The 12011-nt window shown below is 37.2% G+C and overlaps 1 protein-coding gene across 2 annotated transcripts in view; it reads right to left on the bottom strand.

Moving 5' to 3' along the window:
- TAOK3 (TAO kinase 3) overlaps positions 1 to 12011 on the bottom strand; it is a 187106-nt gene that overhangs the window by 48003 nt on the left and 127092 nt on the right. For both annotated transcript variants that reach the window (XM_060028083.1, XM_060028084.1), the window contains 2 exons: positions 6875 to 6968; positions 5775 to 5856 (listed from right to left, as the gene is read on the bottom strand). In XM_060028083.1, coding sequence (XP_059884066.1) covers positions 5775 to 5856; positions 6875 to 6968 — 176 coding nt within the window. The remainder of the gene's footprint in view (positions 1 to 5774; positions 5857 to 6874; positions 6969 to 12011) is intronic.

Raw genomic sequence — 12011 nt, 5'->3', positions numbered from 1 at the left:
TAGAGGGTTACTTGTTGCCGAAAGAAGAGACCTTTGAAAGTTCTCTGACTGCCTGACAGTAGAGAGAGGGGAAGTCCATGATTAATACACCAACCAACCAACCAAATGAGAAAGAACCAAGGTTTGTGGGCTAGTTTGCAAAGGGGCAAATGCTCTTCATACAGTCCTTTTATACTACAAGACTTCGTGAAATGCTATTGTTTCTGAACCATCAAGAAGAGAAATTATATTCATTATACTTTCTTCAAGAAGGCAGAGAAGCACATCATATATTTTGACAAGATTACCACAGAAAATGATCAAAAGTAGGAGGGAATTTTGTTTTTTAAAGGAAAAGTTTCAGTTATGTGGAAAATTCACTTATGTGAAATTATAATTTGAAGATATTGGGAAAATGAGACGTAATGTGGTAGCCTTAGATGATGGAATAGATTTAATATCTTTGTAAGTTAAACAGATATAAAAGAGGAGCAGGACCACTGTGAGAAAAAAATCTATATGTCTTGTGGTTCTTCACCCTGACTTTGCTGTCCGGGGAATTGTGGCTTTTGCTCCCGTTTTTATAAAATATCTCTTCCTATGCAGAGTCCTTTCTGAAAATGAAACACCATTCCCAGAAGGAAGCGTAGCCTGCATATTTCAAGAGGAGAACGAAAGGGAGAAAGTAAATTATTTTGCTACTCCAGTGCCTGCAATTAGATAAGAGCAAATCAGTTTTTAGTAAACTTCAAGCTGTAACCTAGGATACTGAATTTTAGAGCAGGAATAACTCTTAGAAATTCTTTTATTTCCAAGGTGAGGAAATTTAGGCCCAGAGAGGTTAAGTGATTTACACAGCTAAACAGTGGAAGAACTAGAGCTGCAACCCAGGTTTCTTTATCTGGGGGTTTGTTTTCTGGTGTTCTACCACTTATTTGACCATATCATTTGTTGTGACAGACACTGTGGCCCATTTATCCTCCATTCCAACCTCTTTTCCTCACCTTCCTTTCTTGTAAGCAGTAGAAAGTAAAAGAAGTTGGACTCCACCCTTCTTTGCAGTTAATAGCGTGACCAATAGTTCTGGCCAATGAGATATAGGCAGAAGCCCCAGAGGAAGGCTTTGTTTTCCAGAATAAAAAGCAAGACACAAGAAAAGAAGGCGCTTGTTTTGCTCTGTGCCCTGCCTTTCTCTTGCCAGGAATAAAACTGAGTCCTGGAGATGGGGAGCCATTTTGTGACCAAGAAGACAAAAGCCACATACTAAGGAGGGTAAATTAGGGAGATAGGAGGAGCTGTTGAGCTGCTTACATTACTGGACTGCTTTCCCAATGTCCTGGACTTCTTATTGCGTGAGGTAATTAAACCCTTACTTGTTTAAGTTTTTTAAAGCTGATATACTCAACATCTTAAAAACATCTCACTGCCTCCATCGTAAAGTCTGACCCTTTACAGGGGGTTCCTGCTTGAATGTCTAGGTTCCAATCTAGTCACTCATTCTCCTCCTTCCCACGCAATGCATCCTACGTCTAAATCATTCTTGCCTCGTGCCGTGCATTTCACACCTGCATGTCTTAGCTCTCGTTCTCTCTGCCTGCAATCCCATCCCCTCACTGTTCTCTAAACCCATACAGTTAAAAGGTTCTCAGATCATTTTCAAAGAATGCTTTCTTTGTTCTTGGAAATATGTTTACTTTAACATTTAAGTAATAGAGAAATGCATAAAAGAAAGTCAATCACTCAAAATTCCACCATCCAAAAATAAATATTAAGTCATGAAATAACATTTTAGACACTCTCCCTCCCTCTCTCTCTCACTCTCTCAGAATGATGGATACCCAGAAATAATTTTACATGAGAAACTTATTACACATGGTAATTTAAAGAATAATCTATTAAATTAAGGTGTATTTGAGTTTAATAGAATTAGAAGCGTCTGAAGTAAAATAATTGCTTAACATTAGCTATAATTTCTTCACCAAGAGTTACCAGTTCCTAAAGGGTCCTCTAAAGTTAAGGGAAGAAAAAAAAAATTATGAAAAGCTTTAAGACATAAGAGTTACTTAAAAAAGACTTTCAATTTAAGAATTTATTGACCATCTACCCTGAAAAGCAGGAAAATTAGTACATTTACATTTCTTTCTTACCCCTACTTTTTTCTAGTTACGTTATTATTTTTACATTTTCAATTTTTACACTGTCAATGTTTATAAGTTTTACATTCTGCTTTTTGACCACAGCAATGATTTTACTGTAGTTCTCTATTTAAATTAATCCTATGTGAAGGTGACATTTTAACATCACGAAGAAAATGTGACGAAAAGATGGATTATTTAAAAGTATTTGGGAACAGCAAGATAGCCAACTGGAGAAAAAAAAAAAGTTGAATTCCTTGTAACAAATTTCTGCATGACCTCTCCAAAAAAGCCCAGAATAAAGAATATCAAAAGAGAAATACGAAGAAAATATTTGCAAGATCTACTACAAATTAATAAGGGAAAAAACCCAACAACCCAACAGACAAATGGGCAAAGACTGTAGAGCATTCATAGAAAAGGAAATAGAAATGGCTTGTCAACATATGAAAGATAGTCTAATTCACAATGAGAAACACAAACTAAAATGACAGTGAGAAAAGTTTTTCACTGATCTGACTAGAAGCTCAAAAAGTTTTGGTGCTCATACTTTGTTAATGGACCATAAATTGGGGCATCTTCTTTGGTGGAAAATCGGCAATATTTATTTAAATTTAAAATCCACATTCCCTTTGATTAGCAATTCCACTTCTAAGAACCTATTCTTTGGGTATCTGTATATATAGGTACAAAATGACACCTGTGTAAGGATATTCATTCCAGCACAGTTTGTCATAGCAAAAGACTGCAAACACCATAAATGAGTTGGTTATAAAAACTACACTCCATGTGAGTATATAATGGAGCCATTAGAGAGGATGAGATAGTTCTTCATGTAGTAATATGGAACAATACTCAAAACACACTATAAAGTTAAAAAAAAACCCAGCGTTTATAGTTTGCTACCACTGGTGCAAAAATAAAAAAGAATATTTACTTCCATATACGTAGAATATCTCTAGAAGGACATGTACAAAATTAGTGACACCGGTTGCTAACTCTAGAGAAGGGGCTGGAAGGGGAAGATTTACTTTTCATTCTCTCCCTTCCACTATTTTTTTATCTTCTAAAATGTGTACTGTCTAGCCAAAATGAAGAATGTAGTCTCTTTACAATGCTAAATAAATAAATAGTAAATAAATAATAAATATCAGACAGCAAACTTAAATTTAATGTTCACCACCAGTCCTTTTACAAGTTTCCCCAGTTCCTAATTCACTCTTTCTTCCTTCTTCCCTCTGTCCCTTTCTCTTTCTCTCTTGCTCTTTCTTTCATCAATAGATTGGCTGGATTTTGCTACTGAGTAATTAAGAAGAAGCTTTTAAGAGAAGAAAGGGCTTGAAAATGTCAGCTGCCTTTATAAATTGAAGAGCACCTTAGCTGGGTCACAAATCCTTGGTTTACATTTTCTTTTCCTTAGAACTTTGTAAAGTTCTACTCTTTATCCCAGTCCTTGCTTTATTTTTCTGATATTATATCAAATCATTTGTTTGTTTTCTTACTCCTTCATTAGAATATAAGTTCCAGGAGGGCAGGAACTATCTTTTTCTTTGTATCACTGTATGATTTTCAGTGCTTAGAACAGTGCTTGGCACACAGTAGACAATCAGTAAACATTGTTGACTAAATGGTAGGCTCACTTGATTTGGCCCACCAAACAAAGAGTAAATCAAATCAAATAATGATCCAAACATTTATTTCCAAAAAAGTTTTCTTCAGGTATATCTTTAAATATCTTCTGTTCCATGTGTTTTGCTTTCTTCTTTAGGAATAATAGGTTGGAATATATATCTCCTCTGTCTTCCACATGTGTCATGTTCTCTATAATCATCTTTTGAAAATTTTCTTTTGCATTTAATTTTATTTCCCTAAGACTATCTACCATTGGAAACACCTAAATGGGTTGGTTTATTATATTAGTTCATTGCTTATGGTATGATTTTAATCTATATTTATTTATTTAAAAATATACTTATTTGGCAGCACTGGGTCTTTGTGGTGGCATGCGGGATCTCACGTGGGATCTTCATTGCCATGTGTAGGATCTTTTAGTGTGGTATGCAGGCTCTTAGTTGCGGCATGCAGGCTCTAGTTCCCTGACCAAGGATCAAACCTGGACACCCTGCATTGGGAATGCAAAGTCTTAGCCACTGGACCACCAGGGAAGTCCCTTAATCTATATTTAAATTTTTCTCTTTCGTTTCTTTCTTTACCTCTGCCCATTTGTTTTTTATATCCTTTTGTTGTCTGTTGCCCTAAAATATCATCTTTGAATGCTTGTAGTATCTCTTTGAGGATTTTTTTTTCTCCTTAATTTATAGCCCAAATTTATAATTTTTTTCTCTTTATGGCAGTGCTGTTTGTGTCCTGCTTTTTAAATCTTTGTCTACTTCAAAGTAATAAACATATTATCTGTGTTTCTGGTGTTCTGCTGTCTGTAGTCCATGTCTAGAACATGTGATAGCTCTACACCAAAAGAGAATAAGGTAGAGTCCATTGCCTTGTTGCTTCTGTCACCATATTGTTGTGGCCTGTTACTCACAAGAAGAAAAAACTTACTTCTGGGTAAAAAACTAGTCAGCTTCAGACCTACTTCTTCAGGAACACTCAAAGCCAGAAAATAACAGAATAAGAGTTCTGAGAAAAAAGAAAATCTAAACCAAGAATCTGTGACTTAGCCAAGGTGCAATTATAAAGGCAGCTGACATTTTTAACCTTCACAAATTTAGGCAATAGAATCCTGAGTTTTTCTTAAAACAAACAAAGAAACAAACAAAAAAGTGCTGAAAAACACATACGCAGAAAAGATTAAAGCAACCTGGACTATTCTGTGGCCAATAAAAGATACTTAGATTGTAAAAGACTCCCACATACTTCACTGATATTAATGGAACACATTGCCTATGTATATAAAGCCTACAATAAAATGTTACATGAAAAGAGATGCTCAAAAATGCTATGTGTGTTTTTTTTTTTTTGTGGTACGCGGGCCTCTCACTGTTGTGGCCTCTTTCGTTGCGGAGCACAGGCTCCGGACACGCAGACTCAGCGGCCATGGCTCACAGGCCCAGCTGCTCCATGGCATGTGGGATCTTCCCGGACCGGGGCACGAACCCGTGTCCCCTGCATCGGCAGGCGGACTCTCAACCACTGTGCCACCAGGGAAGCCCAAAAATGCTATGTTTAAGTCAGATGAATGCAGTTAACATGTGTGATGCAATGCTATGAAAATGTCTGTTTTATATGTTTATCACATATCTTCATTGCCTGATGATTTGACAACAACCTAACTGAAATCCCAGAGTTGGTATTCGAACCACTGGCAGTCTCTGTCCTGAAAACACTGCATTAAAGTTCATGCAGATATCAGTCACAGGAACATCACAACGATGACCAAAGCAAGGAGAAATATTCTTTGTCACAAGGCAAAAAGAAGGGGGAGAAAAAAGAAAAGGGGAAAAGATGGGGGAAAAACTTTCTGCGGGGAACATATAGCACATATCTTGCTACTTCTATGCCTAGCTACTATCTCTGGATAAATGACAAGGCAGTATATTCTAATCCAGTTTGTCATGATGAGCTGCCATGGGAATGATTTACTATATTCCACTACAACATGACTTTAAATCCCCCTCCTCAAATATAAACTTGAAAAATTACCCGTAATAGTTCCACTGATGTTGGCCTTTCCTGAGGCATTTTCTGCAAGCAGTAATCAACAAATCTCCTAAAGGAGTCTGTCCTGTGTGTGCAAATACATTGAAAGAAAATAAAATCAGGGTCTGTAGAACATACTGATCACTTTAAATAATTTTCATCCAAGGGAAATTTTTATATTTTAGGAGATTTTTATTAAAATACTTTGGAATGTCAGGAGAACTGAACCATTTTCAAGTTTAAGGTATCTAAAATTAATTCTTTTGGATAATGAATGTGGACAGTTTCAAGTTAGTCAACATATAAGCAAGGTCAAATCGTTATATCATAGAATGAAAAATACTATATTTATATACAACGGTTTTATGTACATTTTTCTCTCCAAAGATAACAACTCTCATAAGTCTTAAGCCTATATTCTTCATGACCAATTGGTAACTCTTCCATTACCCACAACCTATAACCAGGTAGTAAAACTTGAAGCATAAGGGACAGAGAACCTAGGAATATGCTTTCTGGATGAAAACACTTTCTCTCTTGAAAATTCCATTTTGTCTACTCTTCTTTGACATCGCCCTTTTTCTATAACTCTGTGGCCCCAATAGTTAGCAAAATGTCATAATTTTCAGCAAGGAACAATATATCTTCTGAATAGATAGTATATGTTCTGTCTCAACACATTTAAATACACATATAGTAAAGAAAAAAAATGACAACTAGAAAAATAATGACATCAGAGTGGATACTTTATCCTTGCTAGGAAGTGATAAGACTGAGGTGATCAATACAAAACCATTATGACTTAAGAGACTAGACTGGTTAGGAAGGTAGCAGGGCATGTACCTAGTAGAATTTCAATTCCTACACACATTAAGAACACAGTAGAAGCCATAGTGAGGGTAGAAATATAGTGTGTGTGTGTGTGTGTGTGTGTGTGTGTGTGTAGAAAGTTCAGGCTTATAAAGCATCAGTGTCAGTTATCACAACATACAATGAAGGAATGAAATGCTTTCTAGGTCAGATATTTAAAGTGTAACTTAATGAAAGTGCCAAATACATATGGTGATTTCTCTTAGAAATTTAAAGCAACAGCTCAGTCTTACCATTCCTTAGACTGTAATGTGGGGGAGTCGTTCTGGGCAATGTGATATAAGGCACTCATTGCATTCATGTTGAAAAGAGGGGGCTTCCGTTCCGCTGAAAGAAAAGAAACACGATAAAGCAGTTCTTGCAAGGCATCAGGCAGATGGAGAAATAAGGAACTATGAGCGAAGCTGTGCCACTAAATCAATAGCTCGTTATTATCCTCATGCCACATAATCCACTTATTTTAATCTCTAAGGTCGCTCAGGATAGCCATTTAGAAGAAGCTACTGGTCATCTTAAAGTACACTGGAAAAGCTCCTAACAGAACCCACTTCAAGAGAGTAAAAAAAAGTTTTCTTATTTTTCACATGTATCTTCAAAAGGCTGGACTTTGTTTTCCCACAATAGGTATGAACATCTTCGTGTGTGTGTGTTTTAGTTAAAATAAAAAATATGTATTCATTGAAAAAAATTCAGAAAGCAGAGAAGTAGAATGAAAAAAAGGGATAATGATGGAATGGAACATCTTAAACATCACTAACACAGTATGGGAGGTAAAGTAATTCAATTCAATAAACACCATTTGAAGGCACACCCAGGCCAATGAACTGGTACAAGTCAGGGTAGAGGGTAAAAAGGAGGTAGGAAAAGGAGGATAAATGTAAGCAAGGTCTTGTCCATCCCCTTCTAAGAAGAAACTCAGTGAATCAGATACTTCTTAGTAGAAGATTTACTCCATCCCAGCCCACCATGATCTCATGTTTGTAATTTCTATTGCTGTCTTTTAGTAGACTGCTCACTTGGCATGTGCTCTCCTATTGCATTTATATAAACATACAAATCTTTTCTCTCAAAAGAAATCATAAGCTCTAAGAGCAAGAATCTTATAACCCTAATACTCTTATTCTTTTATTTATTCTCTGGCATATATAATAAGATATTATTCAAATATTAGGTGCTCCATTTGTTGACCAAAGAAATAAGGTTCTAGTTCTGAGTACAGTTAATTTTATGCTATTTATTAGTTATTATGTCACAGAAGATAAATCACTATCTCATTCTACTGTGTTTATCCTAATGGATTCTTTATATAGTACCACTTTAAAATTCATAATGTGATCTCAGGTTTCATCAGAGCACCTTGGTTTTTAAGTAAAGATTCTCCTCTTAACCACTTTTAAAACGGTGAATTCAGGGCTTCCCTGGTGGCGCAGTGGTTGGGAGTCCACCTGCCGATGCAGGGGACGCGGGTTCGTGCCCCACCCCCTTCTGGGAGGATCCCGCATGCCGCGGAGCGGCTGGCCCCGTGGGCCATGGCCGCTGGGCCTTCGCGTCCAGAGCCTGCGCTCCGCGACCGGAGGGGCCGCAGCGGTGGCGGGGGGGCCCGCATACCGCAAAAAAAAAAAAAAAAAAAAAAAAGGTGAATTCAGCTTATTCTATGCAATTCTAAGAAACATAACAAGAACTAACGGCAGGGAACAAAAAGTAACAGGGAAGACATTTTTACTCATAGAAGGAAGAACTTGTGAAAAGCCAGAGTGCTAAAGCAAAGAAAAACCAACCCCCCCCCAAAACCCACAATGAATAATGTTGATAGCAGTGAACTTTAAGCTATTAGCAGAGTTCCAGCAGAAGGCAACTATACTTATTTATCAGTGATACTCTGGAGGGGCCCCTCATAGTCTTGACTAAATGATCTCTGATACTTTTGAAATGTGACAGTCTCTGATTCCACAAATATTGTTTATTAACTTCTCAACAGGATACTTTACACTCACCAAATGGATACCACTATTATAGGGACATGAACTGTTAACAAGTGGAAATTTGAAAGCTGCAGTGTGGACAAAGGGATTTTATACCTGTTTCAAATGTATAAGATGAAAAAAAAGGCTCAGGTTTATTTTATTTATCAGGAGGTAGATTCTAGAAAGTTTCTAGAGCATGGCCTTCTGACAACTTCAAATATTGGAACCATGTAGAAGTAGGAACTCATCATGTTACCATCAATGGATTCCCATGATTTTTAGGACAAAGTCTAGAGCTTTAAACATAGTCTCCTGGTCTTTCCTAACATGACCCTGGCTACCTCCAGCACTTCATTTTGAGAATCAATGTTTCCCCTCTCTTCTCATGCATCTGTTGCTTCACTGAAAGAACCAAGCTCAGGTTGGTTCACATGTTGCTTTCTCTGTCTGGACTCCCCTCTCACTTTTGTTGCCTAAACTTTACCTGGTTAATTCTTCCCAATCCTTCAGGTTTCACCTTAAATATAGTTGCATTTCTGCATTAATTTAATAAATATTTATTCAAGGCTTATTATATGCTTACAATCATTTCCTCAGGGAAGCCTTCTCTGACCTCTCAAGAATAGGTGTCCCATTAGATTCTGTCATTGCAAATTATATTTTAACTTTCTACCACCTATCACAACCATAACTAATTATTTACGTAATTCTTTACTTAATGTATGTTCTGTTTACTAAACTTCATGAGGAACAATGTCTATTATGCTCATCTTTGCATTCCCACTGCTGAGCACAACACCTGGTATATATTTTGGGTGGCCCCAAAATACCTATTAGATAAGTAAATGAAAGTAAGGCAAATTAAGGCAAAGAAGAAAATCTGTCAACAAACAAAGAATCTTTGTGCAGCAAGAAGTCACAAAAATGACTGAGGAGTGACCAAGTCTTGGGGCTTACATCAAGATACTATGTGATGGCTTCACTCACTATTAGAAGGATAGGAACCCTCCCACTCATTGGCAAAAGGTATACAATTCGAGCTGCTTAGAAGAACACGAAATTGCACAGGAGAAAGAGCAGGGAAGGGGAGCTAAAGAAAGAAGAAAACAGAAATTTAGAAAGGGGAGGATGAAGGAACAAAAACAACAAAACCCAATTCAACAGTAATAAGAAAGGCAGTAGCGGATTTGGAGCAGGAATGTGAGGTCTGTGAGTGGCAGATACCCTGTTGTGAACAAGACAGGAAGACAGCCAGCCACACTATGGGTGGAATAGCTCTAGTAGAGAATCACATGAAAAAAGGCATTCCAAATATAGTACACAGCTCTACGGTCTGAGAAGCATTAGCTAAGTATCAGTTTCAGGTGGCCTCACCTATGTTCAAGTCCTTTGCTAGATGTACTACATAAATCTTCTGAGCCATAGTGACAGGGTTCATTGCTAAGTCAGCATACTATGGAGCAAGGGCTGGGAAACTATGGCCTGTGGGTCAGATTCACCTAGAAGCCTGTTTTTGTAAAGTTTTATTGGAACACAGCCATGTCCATTCATTAATGTGTTGTCTATGGCTGCTTTCATGCTACAACAGCAGGGCTGAGTAGTCATGACAGATTATATGACTTAAAAGGACTAAAGCACTTATTATCTGGTCCTTAGCTGAAAGCTTGTCAGCCTTTACTGTAGAATATAATAGTCTGCATAGAAGCTTCTAGATAAGCAACAGAACAGGAACCGGAAGTGCTTTGAAGCTACCTTGTGATATGTAAGCCATTTCACCTCCAAAGAAAGGAAAAAGGTGAAAGCATAAAAAAGCTGAATTAATTAAATTAAAAGAAAAAAAACAGTGATTTATTTAATTTAAAGATAATGATCAAGTTTTTTCTGAATGCTCCATGTATGTTTTATGAGATCAAGGTTCAGAGAACCCTTTGGACACTGCTCTGCTTGGCAAAGCTCATGCTAAATTAGAGCACCTAGACTGAGCTTTATTTTAATAAAGAAGATCAGAGAGTACCCCACCTTTGGATAAACACTTCATGAAAAGGCAGATTTCTTATGAACAAATATGGTTGACAACTGTAATAATTAATGATAATAATAATTGCTACCACTTACTGAGTTCCTATTACATGTCAGGCATTCACTTTAGGTATGTTACATATGGTATGTTATTCGTAATTCTCAAAACAGCTTGTCAAGATAAGCACTATTACTTCAATTTCCCAACAGAAGGAACTGGGGTAAGCTAGTCTAAATAATGAAACCAAGCCACACAGTAAGTGGCTAAATTGGGATTTCAACCCAGTCCTGTAAGACTCCAAGACTTGTCTTTTCACTAGACCTCAGTGCCTCTTCAATTATTCTGTGCATTTTATAATAGATAGTACTGGTATTTCAATATGAAAAAAAAAAAGGAAGAAGAAGCTTTATAAGACTAAATATACCCCTGTCGCCTCAACAGCCATCACTACATTCATTTATTAACACAAACAGTGAGTGGCAATAATAATGTGGAAGAAGAAAATTCCAGGCAGAGGAGCTATGAAACAACATTTATGTTTTTTTCTTTTTTTCCCTTGGAGAATGCATTTCTGAACACAGTCAATTCCCTGTCATGCTGATGAACCATTTGCCAGCTTCTACCATGGTCTGTGCTGGTGAACTAAGGGTCTATAGCTTAAACAGAAGAGTGTCAAATTAACTCCTCTTGAAATAATCTCAAAAAATAAAATATCTGGTGACTGGACAATTTCAATGTCCAAGAAGCTTCCAAGGATGCATGAATTTACCTAGGTTTTTCAGCGGAAGATCAATTTATCAAAAGATAATTTGTAAAGCAGGTTTAACCGCTTAGGGACCTTGGAGTTTGATCCAGGAAAGAGAGAGAGTGCCAGCAGCATTATCATCTTCCTGCTTTCTAATGACACCTCAGTGATTCAATGTACAGATTAGGGGCTTTTAAAAAACATACACTGTTATAACATATATATGGAATCTAAAAAAAAAAAAAAAAGGTTCTGAAGAACCTAGGGGCAGGACTGGAATAGAGATGCAGACGGAGAGAATGGACTTGAGGACACGGGGAGGGGGAAGGGTAAGCTGGGATGAAGTGAGAGAGTGGCATGGACATATATACACTACCAAATGTAAAATAGATAGCTAGTGGGAAGCAGCCGCAGAGCACAGGGAGATCAGCTCCGTGCTTTGTGACACCTAGAGGGGTGGGATAGGGAGGGTGGGAGGGAGGGAGACGCAAGAGGGAAGAGATATGGGAACATATGTATAACTGAGTCACTTTATTATAAAGCAGAAACTACCACACCATTGTAAAGCAATTATACTCCAATAAAGATGTTTAAAATATATATATACACTGTCATAGAAGAGATATCATAAGGAAAGGGGA

The sequence above is a fragment of the Delphinus delphis genome, chromosome 13 (genome assembly GCF_949987515.2).
Source record: "Delphinus delphis chromosome 13, mDelDel1.2, whole genome shotgun sequence".
In the NCBI taxonomy this organism is placed as follows: Eukaryota; Metazoa; Chordata; class Mammalia; order Artiodactyla; family Delphinidae; genus Delphinus; species Delphinus delphis.
The sequence above is the reverse complement of the archived record's forward strand: the minus strand, read 5'-3'. Positions and strand labels throughout refer to the sequence as shown.